This window comes from Channa argus, chromosome 12, assembly GCF_033026475.1.
Source record: "Channa argus isolate prfri chromosome 12, Channa argus male v1.0, whole genome shotgun sequence".
Classification (NCBI taxonomy): Eukaryota; Metazoa; Chordata; class Actinopteri; order Anabantiformes; family Channidae; genus Channa; species Channa argus.
Genome location: NC_090208.1, coordinates 2915506 through 2935605, shown reverse-complemented (window position 1 = coordinate 2935605; position 20100 = coordinate 2915506). Strand labels below are relative to the sequence as shown.

The 20100-nt window shown below is 38.0% G+C and overlaps 1 protein-coding gene across 1 annotated transcript; it reads left to right on the top strand.

The window, feature by feature from the left end:
- The first annotated feature begins 7209 nt into the window (after nucleotides 1-7209).
- On the top strand, nucleotides 7210-11636 carry LOC137136999 (zinc finger protein 436-like). Its single transcript, XM_067522848.1, has 2 exons — nucleotides 7210-8088; nucleotides 10288-11636. The coding sequence occupies exons 1-2, from the start codon at nucleotides 7624-7626 to the stop codon at nucleotides 11239-11241; spliced, it is 1419 nt and encodes a 472-aa protein (XP_067378949.1). The 5' UTR covers nucleotides 7210-7623; the 3' UTR covers nucleotides 11242-11636.
- The last annotated feature ends 8464 nt before the right edge of the window (nucleotides 11637-20100 follow it).

Genomic DNA, 20100 nt, shown 5'->3' with positions numbered 1-20100 from the left:
TTGTTGTCCCCCAATGCAGTTACCCACACACATTCCAGTTGAATTCAGTCACCTGAACAGGTGTGGTCAAAACTATAATAGAGACAATAGCCTGATTCTTTTGTTAAGTGCAACACTCTAGATTCTAAATGAACAAAACAAAAGGCAATTTCTTGTATAATAACAAGAGGAAAAAAAGGAAAACTGTTGTCTTTTTACCTTCTACTAGTTTAGGAATAATGAAAAAACATACTTTACCAACCAACTAAGATGTCACACTACAGACAAAGTATTTAATTTTCTTTATAAAATAAATTTATGTTGGCATCTGAATTCCTAACTGAACTGTTTAGACAAACTTATAAAGTAAAGATTCAAGCAGGTGACCTGGTAGCTCAATTGGTAGAGCAGAAGGATGGCCATGATCAAGTTATAGCCTACCCATCAGGTATGTCCCTAGGTGAGACACTAGCTGCCTGGAACTAGTTGATAAATCACTTGTGGATCAGTTCATCTCAAATAACATATCTACGTAGATGCCTGCTTCTGTCTATCGGTGACAATGTATTACATGGGCACAATGTTTGTACAGAAAACCTGAACTTCCAAAGGTATGTAAATCTATGGAAGCAGGTATGTCCACAATTAGAATCATCATAAGTTGCTGAATATACAGCCAATTTACCATAAATGTATTTATAACACAGGATACTTGGTTAATGTGCACGTGTGTGTGTGATTGTGAGTGCGAATGGGTGAATGAGAAGCAGTGTGAAGCGCTTTGAGTGCCAATAGGTAGAAAAGTGGAGACCATTTAATTTAAAGAAGAGTGAAATCAAAGAGAAAAACCAGGATTACATCGACCAGGATGACTACAAATGTAAAATCCACTAAGAAACCCAGGGCCAGGATCACCGGAACGACGACCCCTCTGGACGTAGCAAAGCAGACTGGTCTTCTCGCCCCTGTGATCAAAAGGGCAGCGTGGGCAGACCTGTTTCCAGGTGGTCATCTTGGTTTTAGATCCGCTTTGCAAAATCCACACTAAACAGTCACAGTTTTTTCTGAGTTGTTCCAGAGGCTACAAAATGTTTGTTCAGTATCTATACCAGCAAATCAAGACAACGTACAAAGTCCTATATTGGGAATGTGATTGGCCAACGCAGCATCTTCTTGCACAATGGTCACAAACACAACGTTTCAAATTATTTTCAATACAGCTTGATTTTTTGTAGCTGCTTCCACATCTTGGGTGAACAAAACAAATTGAAAAAAAATTAAATAACAGGGTGTTTTTAAAACCAAGTCTTTAAAATAAATTAAAAACATTCTTAAAATGTAAATTAACAACATTCTTTTTAGAACAGCTTAAATTCACCTGTTGCCGTGTCTTTTGGGAAAAACGTCCACAAAAAGTGAGGAGTTAATTATTAAGGTTTAGAAATGTGGCTTCTTCTTCTGCTTCCTTCTTTCGGCAGACTGCACGGCTTTTGGCACAGTTGGAATTGCCTTTCCCCATTCAGCCAGCTCCTCAGTCAGTTGATTTGGTGGGCAGCAGGGGTCAAATCATATTTTGGGGGCTCAAGAAAAAAGTATTCACCCTTTTTGTCATTACATCCAAAAACAACAGCCAAATGCCAACACATCAGTCTGAAAGCTACTGCTAAGGCTCTGGGTGTCCACAGTGAGAGACACTATGTACAGATTGCTGCCTTAGCCAGGGCTGCTGTATATAATTATGGGTTTCACTTTCTACCTGAGAAAGAATATCAGAAAATCTCTTTAGCGTGAAGGTCAAGTGCAACTGGGTGATGCAACAACAATACCAAACATAAAAATAAGTTGTAAGGGTCAAAGGGATTCAAATTAAAAGTGGTCAAATTGTTTTAGTTTGAGATGTCCAGAGTAAGAGAGTGTGCAACTCTGAAAATCGGTCCCAGCCGCAATTGTTGTCACGTTGTGTGTTAAGTTCCCAGAACACTGTATCCTATATTTGACACAATGTAAGTCAAAATATATTGTGGATGTATAAGCAGTTCAAGAATCTATTGTCATCCATGAAATTTTATTAGAGGCCTCGATACAAATATTTTTCCAACTTACAACAACCCCAAACTACTTGCTCTACATGTACTGTAGGTTCATTTTAGATTCTTCCCCCCTGGCAGCTCACTAACTCTCTTTGTGCGTCTGTATGTTGGTATAGAAACAGAGAGGAGCAAATAGACTTAAACCTCACTGCCGTCAACACTGTAATAAGGACTTTACAACATCCAAATACTTGAAGATTCATCAGAAAGTTCACAGTGGAAAGAGACTTTACAACTGTGACGAGTGTGGGAAAGCTTTCAGTAATGTATATAACCTGAAGACCCGCAAAATCATTCATACTGGAGAGAAGCAACACAGCTGTAACCAGTGTGGGTTCCCTAAAAAACCACCAACTTCTTCATGCTGGGAAGAAATATTATCACTTTGAACTATGTGGGAAAGCATTTGCTCAGCTGTATAACCTTAAGGTCCATAAACTTATTCACACTGGTAAAAATTCATACATTTGCATCCATTGTGGGAAAACGTTCAACTCCTCAACTCACCTGAAGACCCATCAGCATAGTCACACCGAGGAAAAACAGCTGTGACCAATGTGGGAGTGAGGATGCAGTTTGACAGCTCATTCAGTTTATTTACACACATAATTATACTAAATACGACTGAAAGTACCACATATTTTTTGCAGAATTCTAAAATTGGCAATTCTTCAAAGAACAGTATGTTCTCCAAATCACCATGTTTCCATGAGATCTACATACAGTAGGTTTCCAAAGTGCTGATTCAAATGCTTCCAAAATCTGAACCATTTTCTAAATTGATTGCTTTAAAAGGTTCAAAGCTTCAGAAAGCCTCAACTCTCCCGTCACTAGCATACATACAGAGATGAGTAGTAAAGTTGCCGGGGTGAACTATGGAAATAAGAAAAGAGACAAAGGGAATAGAAAATGAGGGGGCGGCTATAGCTCAGTTGGTAAAGGCAGTTGCTTAAGGACCCTGGCTATATGTCGAAGTGTCCCTGGGCAAGACCCTGAACCCCTAACAGCCCATTCCCCCTCCCCAGCGATGCAGTGCCGGTCCAAGCCCGGTAGAAATTGGGGAGGGTTACGTCAGGAAGGGCATCCGGCGTAAAAACTGTGCCAAATCAACATGCGGACGATGATCCGCTGTGGCGACCCCGAACTCACGGGATAAGCCGAAAGGAGAGTAGTAGACAAAGGGAATAGAAAATACAAGCCAGGAAACAGGGAGTAGAGAAGGAAGGAGACCGAGAAAAAGCTGGGCTGGAAGAGAGAGAATGAGACTGAGAGGGAGAGTGCAGGTATGGGAATTGGAACTGGGTTTAACAGTGGGTCGAGCAAGGCAGGTAAACAGAGTCCAGAGTGGGACTCACAAAATTAGTGAGGCACCCTCTCACTCTCACACAGCCAAGATATTGTATTTGAAGAGAAAAGACTACAAGTAATAGAAGTTAAAGTATAACAAGTCTAAATAGAAAATTATTCAATCTGTAAAATCAGACCGAAAAGCAACAGTTTCTTGACAATGAGGCAAGTTTCACAAACTTAACAAAGTGTCCAGGCAAACAGTCCGAACAGTGAATACATGAGGAAAACACACAAGTGAAGTAACAGATTATAAGCTGGAACATAAAACAGGTGTCATATCAAAATACAATAAAAATATTTGCTAGCTACAAATGTGCTCTAATCTAAATAATCTGTGATATGTGATCTAATTTTTTTTTTATTAGGAGAGTTATTACACACTAACCCAGTTACTGTTGTTGTTTTTGAGACACAGTCCCAGACTGTGTGAGGCTGGGTTCCTCTCCAGTGAGGTAAAGGTAACGGTGACAAAGGCCAAACACTATAACTAGTTAACACAAACAGACTGTGTAACCCAGTGGGAAGACATTTACACAGTTAAGGTACTTAAGAACCCACCAACTTATTCATACTGGAGAGAAACTTTACAGTTGTGACCAATGTGGGAAACATTTCTCTGCGCAGGGTGCCCTTAAAGTTCATCAATGCATTCCCAATGGACAAATGTAAATGGTAATATGGTAATGGTAGTCGCTTATATAGCGCTTTTATCCAAAGCGCTTTACAATGTAGCTTCCCATTCATCCATTCACACACACACTCACACACCAATGGCGGTGGCTGCCATGCAAGGTGCTCACCTGACCCACCGGGAGCAACTTGGTTCAGTGTCTTGCCCAAGGACACTTCGACTTGTAGCCAGGAGCAGGGATTGAACCACTGACCACTGGTCACTGACCATGGTCAACTGCCTTACTAACTGAGCTACAGCCGCCCCAATGTACAGCTGTGTCCATTGTGGAAAAGCATTTACTAGGCAGTTTCATCTGATTTGTCACCAACCCATTCATGCAGCTTTCTTCTTGTTGAATTCCTTAAATGTCGACCAACACAATCACACTAGTAAAAAAGCATATAGTTGTTACCAGTGTGGGAAGGTTTTTATGACCAAAATATCTGACACTCCACCAGCACATTCACACTAGTGAAAAACAGCAGGTGTGACCAGTGAGGAAAGGTTTTCACTACTTTAGGTAACTTGGAAGCTCATCAGCGCATACACACTGGAGAGAAACCCTTCTCGATCGATATGGAAAAGCTTTCACTCAAAAGGCTCATTTAAAAGTGCACCAAGTTCACGCTGGAGAAAACCAGTGTGGGGCTGCAGTTGTAACTAACGTACAAGAGCTTTCCAGACTAGTCACAGTTGTAAAACCTATAACTAGTTAACACAAACATCAACTGCAAGGTTAATGCAAGAAATTCAACTACTGTAATCAGTGTGAGAAAATCGGTGAACTGATACTCATAGCAAATATGGTTGCCTGTCCATCACCATGGCTCATCAGCTTGTACAAATGGATTTCTCCCTCCTCAGTGTCTAATCTAGCATACAAATCCTCATATGTTCTGTGTTTGGCCTTTGTCACCGTTACCTTTACCTCACTGGAGAGGAACCCAGCCTCACACAGTCTGGGAGTCTCAAAAACAACAACAGTAACTGGGTTAGTGTGTAATAACTCTCCTAATAAAATAGATCACATATCACAGATTATTTAGATTAGAGCACATTTGTAGCTAGCAAATATTTTTATTGTATATTGATATGACACCTGTTTTATGTTCCAGCTTATAATCTGTTACTTCACTTGTGTGTTTTCCTCATGTATTCACTGTTCGGACTGTTTGCCTGGACACTTTGTTAAGTTTGTGAAACCTGCCTCATTGCCTTAATGTCAACAAACTGTTGCTTTTCGGTCTGATTTTACAGATTGAATAATTTTCTATTTAGACTTGTTATACTTTAACTTCTATTACTTGTAGTCTTTTCTCTTCAAATACAATATCTTGGCTGTGTGAGAGTGAGAGGGTGCCTCACTAATCTTGTGAGTCCCACTCTGGACTCTGTTTACCTGCCTTGCTCGACCCACTGTTAAACCCAGTTCCAATTCCCATACCTGCACTCTCCCTCTCAGTCTCATTCTCTCTCTTCCAGCCCAGCTTTTTCTCGGTCTCCTTCCTTCTCTACTCCCTGTTTCCTGGCTTGTATTTTCTATTCCCTTTGTCTCTTTTCTTATTTCCATAGTTCACCCCGGCAACTTTACTACTCATCTCTGTATGTATGCTAGTGACGGGAGAGTTGAGGCTTTCTGAAGCTTTGAACCTTTTAAAGCAATCAATTTAGAAAATGGTTCAGATTTTGGAAGCATTTGAATCAGCACTTTGGAAACCTACTGTATGTAGATCTCATGGAAACATGGTGATTTGGAGAACATACTGTTCTTTGAAGAATTGCCAATTTTAGAATTCTGCAAAAAATATGTGGTACTTTCAGTCGTATTTAGTATGAGAATGTGTGTAAATAAACTGAATGAGCTGTCAAACTGCATCCTCACTCCCATTATTTAAATACTGCTGAAAACAGAACTCCTCTGCACCTTCTCATCCACTTAAATATAAAGAAGAATACATAAAAACACCACAATTTGTAACTTTGATAAAACTGCCAAATTACTCAATGACTAAATGTAAATGTGAATGTAATAATTGTAAATCATATTTATATTTGATTGCAAGGCATTGGTATTTACATGCACGTGCTATACTTTAATTTGGGAATGAACTCATTTTAGTGGAACAAATGGATATTAAGTAGCCTTTCATTGTGGAATGAGATGCTCTGTGACTGAGGATATATAGATGAATGAGTTTTTATTGAGAAAAACAATTAGTTTTAATGTTTTGGGATTTTATCGGTTTCTTCTTTTGCTTCTGTTTGAACAGATGCTGCAGGGATAGAGAGATTTGTTGCAATATTATACAGACCCCAAATGATGCATTTTGTCAAATTGGGTTGGACCAAATAAAACTGCTCCCACGCAGTGTCAGCGTTTGAGAGCTCCGCTATCTCTGACTGGGGATCAGCTTGAACTCATTTGAATATATATCAACTGACTCCGAAGAGGTGTTTCAAAACAGAAGTGTGGTAAATGTTTTGAAGCGCGTTTTGTTTCTGCCCATCACTAATGTACTAATGTACGCACCTTTTGACTTTTTGTTATTTCACTTCTGATTGTTCTCTGTGCATACTGACCGAGATAAAGCTCTTTTAAAGCCACACAAACACCCCTGCTGGTCTGCAACAGTGCAATCATGGGAATGAAGTAAATTCATCTTAATAAATGCATTTCATTTATCATGTATGTATTCTTTGTTATATATTAAATATATTTTGTCCTTTAGTGTATTCTGGGATTGTCACACGATAAAAACAACGGAATCTAATATTAATTGTCAAACGTACATCAATAAATAACTTTGTCATCATCTGAATAACTCATAATGACAGGGGAACAATTGATTTTAAGCTGTTGCAGTGTTTGACCAAGGTAAGAGGCCGTGAACGTACCTTCATTTTTCTTTTCTTTTAAGGTGGCACAGCAGTCATTGGCATTACAGGGTAATCACTGAAGCTTCTGCTGCCAACATGTTATGATGATATTTTTTTTCTTAGTGACGTCCACGCTGTCCTCCGCTGAACCAACCTAAAGGTACTGTAAATAATGACTTTTGTATTTCGTTAGTAGATTGACACAGAAAGTGCTGATACATCTCCTAAAGGTACCTTAACATTTGGGGCATGTTCAACAAATATAATACAAGCAGTTAGAATTAGAAACAATAAAGCATCAGTGTTTCCTTTGTGTTTTTCTCATAACAATCTGATCGAATCTTTTTGTCCTCATCGTATCATATGTTGATAGAAGAACAGTTTTGTTAGTGCGTCATGAACAGGATGGTGAGTTTAAAGCAGCTCACACAGCAAAAGGTAATAAACCAAATCAATATGAAGCTGCCTCCCAGTTTCCGGAGGATCATCTGTCACCTTAGCAACACTAACTAAGGGGCCGAAGGCTGCTGAAGGTTTGTTGTAGTTACCGCGAGAATGTGAGGTCGCAAGTAGAGGGAGGTGCAGGTACAAAATGGCGGCGACAGAAAGAGAACAGGGGCCTGTTTAACTGACCAGAACCAACGAAAGAACGGAATGGAGCAGAAGCGGGTCCCGGGTCCGATCGACCAGGATCGTTTCAATAGCGGAGTAAAAGAGGAGATGATGGTTCCGGCTTTTATCGCCGTGGGCCAGAATATAAGCAGAGTAAAGGATGAGAAGCAAGACCGAAACTCCACCAAGCAGGATCACTACATTAGCTCAATAAAAGAGGAGAACCAGGAACTGGACGCAACCGAGCAGGATCACTACATTAGCGTAATAATAAAGGAGGAAGACCAGGACATCGACTCCACCGACCAGGATCATCATTTTAGCGGAATAAAGAAGGAACAAGAGGACCCGGACTCCACTGAGCAGGATCACTACATTAGTGTAATAATAAAGGAGGAGAACCAGGACCCAGATTTATTTGACCAGGAGCAGTGTGAGAACCGGAAGGGACCTCAGGAGGAGGGGGACAACCAGAGCTACGACCCCGCTGGTCCCAGCAGTCAGCAGGTCGGTGCTGAGTAACAACAATAATCCATTTAGAATATTCTAAATATCAAAAATAATACTGGCTATAAAGGGATTAAAGTGTAATCGTTTTGTTTTGTTAATTTTGTCGTATTTCTTTTAAAATAAAAACATGGATGTAGTTTTAAAATTGCCCCTGAAAAGATGACTGAATTTGACCTTTTAATGACATGTAAGAAGGTTAAACAGCAGATATTTTTGTTCCAATAAATAATTAGGATGATTAATAAACTGGTCTTGTTTTGACCAAGAAACTGTTGTAGCTGCAGTCACCTACAACCTGAAACTAAAGTGAAGGTGGAATTTGATATGATATGATATGTGTTATGAAGTCTGAGTCCGCTCATTGATCCTCGGTTCTTTTGGATGTCTTAGCGATTTGTTTTATGGAGTTAATTATACTGTAATTTTATTAAATGTTTTTTTGGGTTTAAGCTGGTTTATTCATACTGTTGCACCATGTCAAAAGTGTCAACCATAGATACAAGCAGGTAAAGATTTCCTCCGAAAGTCAATGATAATCTCTAAAGTTCTTGAAACATTTTGTTCAAAAAGGAATGTTTGCACCCTTTGCTAAAAACATCCATCGCTGGACCATGGACACTGTCAGTGTCACAGAGAATCAATGCAATCACTGAATCATTGGCAAACAGACTGTTTCTGCCCTCACAGTTAGGTTGACACTGGTGAGTTAAAACGAAGTGGTGAAAGAACATCATTGACTTTGACTTTCTGAGATCTTTCCTTAAAAAGTTAATCAACCCACGACTAACTTTTTAAATGAAAGATCTCAGAAAGTGAGAGTCAATGATGTCCAGTTTAGACCAGGGGAAATTTTAAAAAGGTGCCGCTGAGTTGGTCTGTTAAAATATGTGCCTGATTACAATTACAAGCAGAGGAAAACCAACAAAAGGAAACAAACAAAACTGTCACCACCAAGTGATTCTGAACCAAATGATGTAAAGTGCCTACAGCTTCCTCAGCACATCCTGCTGCCCAGTAAGCAAATTGGATCCACAAAACTTTGGAGCCAGTGGTACTGCTCACTGAAGAAGTCATTGCCAGTGTTTGTCTCCATCTGCTGGACAATAGCTTTATAGCTAATAGCTTTTTAATAGCTTTAGCAAATAGAGTGAGTGATTCAGTATTTATTTTTTTTAATCGCACACAAATCACAATCACAACCCTGGAAGGCGGGTTAGAAGCTCATTTTTATGTACCATCCCAATCAGGTGATCAGTGGAAATCAAAAGTAAAATTACTTTATATTAAAACTACAAAACTCACAGTTGAAGTGTTTTTTTTTTTTCACCTGACTTTAATAATACAGCATTTCGGTTAAACATGTTCATTTGACAACAGTTAAGACGTCAGGGGAAAAACATGAAATCACACTGAAAAGTAATGTAGGTGCCCTTTGTGGATTAAAACTCAGGCTCTTGTGGTTGATTAATAACTGAAGTTGTAAGGTTTTTAAATTAAATTTACCTTTAAATTGATGGTATTTTGAACTATCCCCAGACATGGCATTAAATCAACAGTCACACAGTCTGTCAGTCTCCAATCTGGAGACCTGGATTATTTTCTTCATCTGTGCTTTATTAAGAGCCTAATAAATAAATAAATACCTTTTTGGATTTGTGATTCATGAAGCCTAACTCCACATTTGGTAGTAATCACATGTTCATACATCACTGTAGATACTATGCCAAGAGTTATTGTCAAAACATTCTTAATATTGGACATGTTTCAAAATATTTATCTTAAATCTACAAACATTCTGTTAGAAAATTTTTAAAAAGTCCCTGGAGATTTGGGAATTCGTTGATAATGGAAATTTTAAAACATGCTGAGTAAATGACTTTGTGTTATATACACTTATATATTATAGTGATGGGAATTTTCTTCACATACAGCTTGATGTGTTTGAAAATGGCTGAACTGTCTGGGATCTGATTTTAAATAAGATTCAAAGTTTTCAAAGTGCTATTTTATTGGTAAACAAATTGTTAGCTTGTGAATCCTGCTCAGCCTGGTCACAGACAACTGTTTGAATGTCACCTGTACTACTATACCCTAAAGATTGATGTTCTTAACATTTACACCAGGCAAATATAAATATGTTTAGACAGTTTTTAACACCCTGTAGTGTAACTAATCTGTTTATTTCTGTTACTCTAGGAACTGAGATGCACAAAGACACCTAATTATCATCATTGTCAGCAGTGTGACAAAGCCTTCCCAACACCATCGCGTCTAAGGAATCATCAGAGAGTTCACACTGGAGAGAGACCTTACATCTGTGATAAATGTGGCAAAGCTTTCACCACATCCAGTAAACTAAAAGAACACAGACATGTTCACACAAAAAAGAAACCTTACTGGTGTGATCAGTGTGGGACATCTTTAGATCAAGCCACATGTATTCACTCTGAGGAAACAGCATTAAGGCCATACAACTGTGATCTATGTGGGAGACATTTTATTGCACAATATCAGCTAAAAAAGCATAAAGCGGTACATACCAGAGAAAAACTGTATTGTTGTGAACAATGTGGGAAAACATTTACTCAATCAAGTAACTTAAAAACCCATCAACTAATTCATACTGGAGAGAAACCGTACACCTGCAACCATTGTGGGAAGACTTTTACTCAACTAGTTAACCTAAAAACTCATCAAAGAATTCACACTGGGGAAAGGCCATACAGCTGTGACCAGTGTGGGAAAAGTTGCAGTCAATTAAATGAGCTAAAAATTCACAAACGTGTACATACTGGAGAAAAACCCTATAGGTGTGGCCAATGTGGAAAAGCTTTCTCTCGCTCAAGTCAGCTAAATGTCCATGAACGTTTACATACTGGAGAGAAACCATACCACTGTGTCCAATGTGGGACCACTTTCACTCGGAAAAGTCACCTAAAAACTCATCAGCGAATTCATACAGGAGAACGGCCATACAGCTGCGACCAATGTGGAAAGACATTCACTCTGAAGAGTAGCTTAAAAAGACATCAACACAGTCACACAGGAGACAAACTGTACAGCTGTGACCAATGTGGAAAATGTTTTACTCGGAATAGTGCCTTAAAACAACATGCGTGCATCTACACTGGAGACAGTGTCAAGCTGTGAATACACAAAGTATTCTTTAAACCCAGCAACACATTGCATCACATTTTAGAGCCCTGAACGTGGTCAGACCAACTTTTTTTATTTTCAACTCATGTCTTTAATTTTTAGGTTACAAGTTTTTATTAGGTTCACACAGGCTGCACAGGCTGACAGTGTACTATTGAGATGGCAGCCTGTGTAATTATTTGTGTAAAGGCCTCAATAAATATTTATGCATGTGAACGTGTGTTTGTGTGCAGTTTGCTTCTGTCTGTGCCCCTTATAAAGAGATGATTAGTCAATGTGTTTAGCCAATCATTAATCCCCACTGTTTGTCCTAGAACATTTAATAATCTCTGTTTTATCTTTGCATTAATTTCAAATAAATGTACTTTTGATTTTATATTTTCTTAAAACACAGACTGAAATGAGTTAATTGGAGTGAGAAACAGATTTAGATGTTTAATAATGTGATGTTAATAGCTTCAAAGGTACCTGACCAAAGGCTACATTTAGAGTTTGATTTATTTAAATGGTATTTCAACCATGAATCTGCAAAGAAAAAAGGCGATTCTAACATATTATTGAACGTTTTCTGACATTTCTACATAGCTGCATGATAAACTTACATAGGTAGAATAACATTAAATGCGAAGAGAAGAAAAAATTTAACACTGCAACAAAATGTGGAATTCTGATGTCAGCAGGAGCATCAACATGTCTTCTGCAACTCGAGGGAGAAAAAAAAAGGCCCAAAACTTTAATAGAGATATTTTAGCGTTCATCTGATTAAGTCACTGAAGGGCTGTGACAAACTAAACCAATATTATGGAACTACCACTGATAAAGACCAACTGCTGCATCAGGTCAAATTGGGTTCATCTGTGCTCACAAGTAGAGCTAGAAGACACCTCAAAGACAAAAGTTGATGAGCATGTAGCACTGCACGTCCTGTCCCTTGCAAGAGAGTAAGAGGAAGCAAAAGGGGACTCAGGTAGGCTGCTGCAGCAAGAGGCAGGTGCTCGAGCACTCTAAGCCACCACCACCCATCTGCATGTGTGTTCATATCACAACATTAGCAATAATCAAGGCTGGCACGTTTATGTATCTGTGATATGAGAAAATAGCTAGTTGTCCAAATGTCGCATCAGAAAATTAATGGGGAACTTAATAGCACGTTCTCTAAAAAACTTTAATGTCATGAAACATTTAAATCGTCTGTTGTAACCAGTTTCTTACTGGTTTAACTAACGTATGGCACATGGAATAACTAATGTTTAATAAACATTTGGCTTTGCACAGGGAACCATCCTGAGTCTTGTCATGGTGGAACAACCTAGCGTAACTATTCTAGAGAGTTTGACCTTGTTTTTCACAGTCAGGTCTACAAACCAGGAAAAAACGTTAGAGACACTGATACACTACTATAGTTCATCATATACTGATGAATTATTACAAGCTGAACCTATACCGATCAACTACAACATTAACACAGGAGGTTTTGATGTCCAGGAGGACCAGGATCAGCATGGCCACTCTGAGCAGTCTGCATATAGCCCCATACACAGAAACATGTGATACACTGTGTGCAGACGTGGTATAACTACACAAACTCAACAAGTAAAAGTGATTGACCTAAAATAATTTTTGCATGCTACAAATATTTTACTTATGTACTAAACACTAAGGAGATAATCTAAAAAAAACAATCCTGATTGTTCAATAGTTATAGATTATAATCACTTCTCATCACACAACCACAGGGTGGCACACACAGTATCCTACTAACACACCAGCATCATTACACTGGAGAGAAACCTCACTCATATGATCAGTGCAGAAAAACTTTCTAGCAGAAAACATCTAAAAGAGCATCAACATGGTCCAGTTTGTGTGTTGCATTTTGTTCGGTTAACTGTGTTGAGTGTGTTGTTTTTGGCTGACCGTCATTCTCTAGCTCTGAGTCTCTCTCAACCCCAATGAGTGAGGGGCAGCTCACTGCTTGTTTCCCTTCTAAAACAGCTCCCTGACCCTGAGGAGGGGCCTGTTTATTAGGGAGAAACAGTAGAGAAGTATGATGGTCTTGAAATTTAGTGACCCATACTGTCCCAGCCAGAGCAACCAAGGTGCTTCTCCATCAGGAGCCTAAGACAGGCCATTCAGTAGAATGAGTGAGTAATAATCATAATAATTATAAATACATACACGTTTTAAATAAGTAATAAGGAAAGGGGTAAGCTAGGAGTAATGGAGGTGCAAGGAGTAAACAACGTTTTGTTTAAACTGAAATCTTCTCGATATGGATTCTACATTTCATCAAAGTTTGCTGTATTGTTTTTGTATGTAGCTGATGTTTTCTCTATGGTTATTTGTTCTGTGAGAAGATTTGTTGAGTGACTGATATGTAGTGAGCTTTTAGATTTGCAGTTTGGAAAAATCATTGTCTCGGTGATTGTTAGAGAGATGAGTACTAGGTTTCTATATTTAACTTGGAGATGATCAACTTCTGACATGTTTCCAAGTGAACAAAGGGATGGAGATAAATAAAAAAACAGACTTCATCATTAATGCATCAAATTTTTGTCATCTTCTTGCTTGTGCCACCCCAGACATTCAAATTTGTGTTTACTGACATAAACAGCAGTGTGTTCTGGTAAAGATTTAAAACAGCTCTACAGTAATTAATTCACTTTTTCAGAATGTAACAGTGTAACATACAGTTTTTTTTTTTAGAAAACCCTGTTAACTGTATTGAGAGTGTGTCCAGTATTTGAAGTTATAGTAGAGAAGCAATAGTTGCGTTTTATTTAAACATTTAGTTTAACATGTGAATCACAGCTGCGTCTGAATAAGTCTGTCACTATTAAGTGGGAACGAAGAGCTCTGTCGCCACCTGCTGGCAGGTCGTGGCCACTGCGCTCTCTGAGGTCAGAGATTGGAGATGTGGTGTTGATTCTGGTGTCGACTCAAAGATGTGACAATACTCACCTGTCCCACAGGGGAAAGTACAAAAGAAAAGAGGTGAAGAAGTGGCCAAAAATATATAGTACTGTCATAAATTAAGAATTTGAAATGATAAATATTTGTGTATAAAAACAGACCTGGTGACACTAGTGTACTCATCCTATCCCTGTCTCTGTCTCTATGTCCTCACTTATAGAAGAGGGGGAGCAAACCAAATGCACACTATAGCATTTGTGTAATTCTGAGAAGTTAATTAGTTTTTTAGAATTTTTTTCAACATTTCATTCATGAACCACAGACCTAAGGTGTCTTTGGTGTAGATCACAGGTCAAGTCCACATGTTTATTAAAAGTGAAAAAGCCAAAAAGTTAAGCAGAGGATGAATCTATAATTATTATGTAAGAGGTATGGAAGTAACCAGTGAAAACATGACAGTTTAGAAACAGTAACTAAGGAGGACGCAGCCTTTGGACATTTTCGGACAGAGTGGATATTTTTATGAGTTCACTTAAATTCAAAACCACAAGCAACTGCACGACCAGAAAACGCTTTTGTGTTTGGATACGTGGAGTAAAACTATGGAACAGTTTAGAAATAAAGTACAGCAGAGCCCAAAATATTAATGTCTTTAAATTAATGTATAAAGACAAGATTTTCAAGAGGTACAGAGATTTCGAGGGACTGACCATCACAGGGTGAATGCAGAAGTTTCTTTTTCTGATTTTGGTTTATATGTATAAATGTCGTATTAGTCCCTATGTTTCATTATTAAATATTGTGTGTGTATATATATATATATATATATATATATATATATATATATATATTATAAATAGCAATACAGGAAGCTGATTTAATAATTATTTGTAAATGGCTTAGGAAGAAGGGATCATATTAAATAAGTTATTGCTTCTTCTCACTGCTTTTCGAAGGTGTTGATAAATAGCAGTTTCTTGTTTTACATATTCGAAATGTTAGTTAGTAAATAAACATTGTACATGTAAATAATATTTCAGGAAATCGATTTGCAGTACACAGAACTAGTTAGAAGGGCTGCACATGACAACAAATCTAGTCATTTGATGCTAAATCCTGCTCTTCTCCATAGAAAACACGCAACTCTCCTTCCGTTCAGGATCTGGTTCAGGCACCGCGATGCTTCCTGTTACTGCGAGACCACGACGGTGGTGTGTGAGGCCAAATATGGCAGCGGCAGAGAGAGAGAACTTGGTAGAGATTCAATAGAGAGGAACACGAACGAAATGGGAGAGAACCAGGAACCGGGTCCCATGGACCAGCACTACATCAAGACCGGAATAAAGGAAGAGAACCAGGACCTCTTGGACCGCGAAATTAAGGAAGTAAAGAAGATCCGCATGTGATTGACCAGGATCACTACTGTAGCAGAATAAAACAAGAGAACCCGGACTCGGATTTTGTAGAAGACGATCACCTTAAAACCGAAATAAAGGGTGAGAACGTGGACTGGGATTTTGTAGGACAGAATTACCCCAATAGCGAAATAAAGGTTGAGAATCTGGGACCGGATCTTTTAGACCAGGACCACATTCATAGTGCAATAAAGAAGGAGAACCTGGATCTGGATTGTGTAGACCAGGATCAGTTCAATAAAGGAATATTGGAAAAGAATTTGGACCCGGATTTTGTTGACCAGGAACGATATGTGGCCAAGGTAACGGAGGAGAACCAGCTCCCGGACGAGACGAACACTGACCCCGCTGGTTCCAGCGAACGCCAGGTCAGTGTGGATGAGTAATTCTGGTTTAGATCAAATGTGGAAACATCTGAAATAAATAATTATTTATTATTTAATTTGGAGTTAATTTGGTGGTTTGTGGGCAAATCAGAAATATCAAAACATGCAAACGACCCCTTCATTTACAGGGAAATGAGATCGTGTTCAGTGTTAATTATGTTGATGAAAACTTTTAAAAAATATTAGTTGATGAGCAATTTTTGATGACAAGTGTAAAACCAAATGAAAAGTATCCACCGTTAAAAACTAAATAAAGCAAATCAACATTAGTTTTTTAACAAGTACTTGAAGTGATTTGCTTAGAGTCAGTACTTAATTTCATTTGTGACCATTACAACGTTTTCTGTTAGTGTATTTACTCTTGATGCAGTTAAAGTCACAGTGGCACTACTGTGGAAAATACCTCAGAATCATGACAGAAAGTCAGAACACAGCCTCCAGCTGAACAGCACCATCCTCACACCAAAAACAAACCCTTCATATAATGAACTGCACAATTACTCAGTGGCTGAAAACTAAAGATGGCACCAGCTATTCAAAGATGATGCTTTGTGCAGATCTGACCTCCTGGTTCACAGACAGCACGTTTTTCATACAGCAGCTTCACTGTGTCTATTTCTTGTCCACACATCTCTTCCTGTCAATATTCAAACTGATGCACCTTCAAGAGTATTTTCTCTAATCAATAGCTGCACTTGAAGATTTAGTTTTTCATTCCTGTTTTCAAATTAGAGCCACCTGGTGTTATGAAAATGTTATGCTTTTAATGTGAAGGAACACCAAGTGAAAATTAGTGGTTACGTTTAGCAGTTCTTCCACTAATATAGCAAGCTGTAAAAAACATGCTATAAGCCATAAGAAAAGGAAGTGACAGACATTTTTATTGAAAACTAAAAGGTTTTAAGTGGGTTCATATTATTACATCTGTGACCTCAGTAAATTTACAGCATTGTGTAAACTTTTCTTTTAATAGCGGAATGTTAAACTGCATAGAACTGTAAGCTAATATTATTAGCTTCGATGTAGTTTTGTTTCCCTCTGGGATATTTTTCTAACCCAGTAATCTGTAAGATATTGGACATTCAAACTATGAACATGGTGATAGTTTTTTAAATATGACACGGGAGGAATGGGTCAACTGAGAAGTGCATTTAAAAAGCTGCATTTAATCATCTGTAATACATCACACGTATTCAAAATACACAGTGTATAAAATGTTTGCATTTTGCATTGGTGGAATTATGTACATTCACTAAAGTACTGCAACTAACGACAGTTTTTGTAGCAGTTGTAGTATTTCCATTTCACCCAATTACACTTTTGTAGGAAGAGTTGTAGTATTTACGTCCGCACATTTATTGGACGGTTTTATTTACTTTTCACATTCCGAGTCTTGATACTAAATATTAAAATTAATATTGTCGAATTGATCAAATCAAATCAGCCCTGAATTGTACTGTACTGTATTGTTACAAATTCAGCTGAATCCTTTGTTTTGTCTTTTATTGAATCATTAGAGAGGCAGAAATTCTTACCCCTTTTATCAATTCTTTATACCCCTAATGTCAATAAATCAAATTATAGTTCTGAATTGGGAGCTCTAATAGCCTATTTGAAGCAATTGGCTGTGAGACAATAAGCCGAACCAAAGTTAGTAAGCTGTTAATATGTAAAAACTACATACAGTAGCATTTGTACTATTTTAACTGCATCTTTTGGCAGAAATACTCGATCAACTCAAAATAAGGACATTTACTGTAGTGCCCCAGTTTAATCTAATGGTTCTTTGCTGTTTTTATTACACAGATGCTGTCCACTAATCATTGTGCCAACACAGAAGCTTCAGATTGAATTTTCAGTGTCATCTCAGTATATCTCTGTCAAACCATTTGATAGAGCTGTTTTGTTTAGAGGTTCTTGCAAAGGCAGTTGGGCTAATATAAAACCTAACTCTCTCTCTCTCTTTCTCACTATAAAGAAAGGCAAAAGGAAACCCAAGCATTACAACTGTCAGCAATGTGACCAGGTTTTCAAATCATCATCAGACCTAAAGACTCATCAAAATGCTCACACTGGAGAGAAACCTTACAGCTGTGACCAATGTGGGAAAAGGTTTACACAGAAAACTTTCATGAGGATTCATAAAAAAATTCATAATCGTGAGAAGCCTTACAGCTGTGAACAATGTGGGAAAGCTTTTGTTTGCACAAGTCACCTGAAATCTCATCAGCGACGTCACACTGGAGAAAGGCCTTACAGCTGTGACCAGTGTGGAAAAGAATTCATTGCACTAGGGTATCTAAAAATTCATAAGTATGTACATACTGGACAGAAACCATACATCTGTAGCCAATGTGGGAAATGTTTTACACAGGCAAGTTCCCTAAAAACTCATCAAAAAATTCATAATGAAGATAAACCTTATATGTGTGATCAATGTGGCAAAACCTTTGGTTGCACCAGTCACCTAAAATCCCATCAGCGTAGTCATATTGGAAAAAGGCTTTACAGCTGTGACCAGTGTGGAAAGGAATTTACTGCATTACCTCGTCTAAAAATTCATAAATATGTACATACTGGAGAGAAACCATACAGCTGTGACAAATGTGGGAAAACGTTTTCGTGGACAACTCACCTAAAAATCCATCAGCGAATTCATACTGGAGAAAGACCATTCAGTTGTGAGCAATGTGGGAAAGATTTCATTGCATTAAGATATCTAAAAGTTCATAAATATATACATGCGGGAGAGAAACCATACAGCTGTGATCAATGTGGAAAAGCTTTTACTCGGACAGATCACCTAAAAACCCATCAGCGAGTTCATACAGGAGAAAAGCCCTACAACTGTGAGCAGTGTGGAAAACGTTTTGCTACAATCGGCCACCTTAAAATGCACCAACCAGTGCACACTGGAGAGAAACTGTACTGTTGTAATGAATGTGGAAAAATGTTTGCTCGTAAAATGGAACTGAACACGCATCAACAAATCCATACTGGAGAAAAGCCATACAGATGTGACAAATGTGGAAGAGAATTTGCTCGAAGGATTGGTTTAAAAAGACATCACTGCATTTAGTGGGGACACACACTGAAGCTCTGGCCATTGTGTAGAAAAACCTTGATTCAGTAGTCTGAAAACTCACTAGTGAAGCACGCTGCACTTTAAGGGTGGGGACTAAACTTTATATGGTGATGTCCTGTAATATTTCCTTTTGTAAGATGCTATCTGTATATTGTCACTGCGTAATGGTATTTACTTAAGCATACAACTGATCTGTATTTAAAAAAGCCTGTTTAGCAGTTTTTGGTGACACTAGCTCTAGAGTCCTTGTGCTCCTTCCAGTTAAAGGAAATTAACAGTGTTGTAATATTGTAACTGCCAGCAACAAAAGTAAATAAATATTCAAATGAAATGGGAGAACAAAAACCATGTTGTGGGACATCACTTTAGTTAGTTTGACGAAATGACGAAAAAAAAAAAAATGTGCAGCTTCAACCTTGGTATTTATGTAACCAGAACCAATATATGAAACATGCAGTAGGAAATGTTTCACAAAATCTGCTATTGCAGCTATGTTATCAGGGGAGAAAGAAAAGCACGTGAATCTGCTGCGAGAGCTGTCTACCCGGGACAGGAGGAGTTCAATATGCTCTGTTAAGAAAGATCTGAACATTAACAGGATTAAAACTCTGAACAGGCAATGTGTCCAAAAAATTACATTTTGATTATTTTCAAGGTTCAGATCAAATCAAGTTTTCAATCTATAAACCAACATAACAAATTTCTCTCTAGACACTTTACATAGTACAACTTATAAACTCCATATGAGATCACATTTTCTGTTCTTAGACCCCTAAATCACTTTAGACTCTGGGAAAGTGTATAAGCTATTTTTGTTATATTAGAATTGGAAATTATTATTATTAGTAACACAACCATTGTAGTGTATGTTTGATTTATGGTTGTATTTGTTGTGATACTGTATTTTAATTCAGTAGTTTCAGTCAGAGCTGTATATACCGTGCATGTACACATAGTTTTATTCTTTTCAAATTATGTTTGTGTAGTGTTTTCAAATAACCTGTAAAAATAAAGAATTGTCTCTGCTCCTCATAATAAGAATTTGTAACAAAAA

Excerpts from the sequence above, each read along its gene's own strand:
- LOC137136999 (XM_067522848.1), top strand. The coding sequence starts at position 7,624 with ATGGAGCAGAAGCGGGTCCCGGGTCCGATCGACCAGGATCGTTTCAAT. Across the intron at positions 8,089-10,287 it reads CTGGTCCCAGCAGTCAGCAG|GAACTGAGATGCACAAAGAC; the intron begins GTCGGTGCTGAG and ends CTGTTACTCTAG.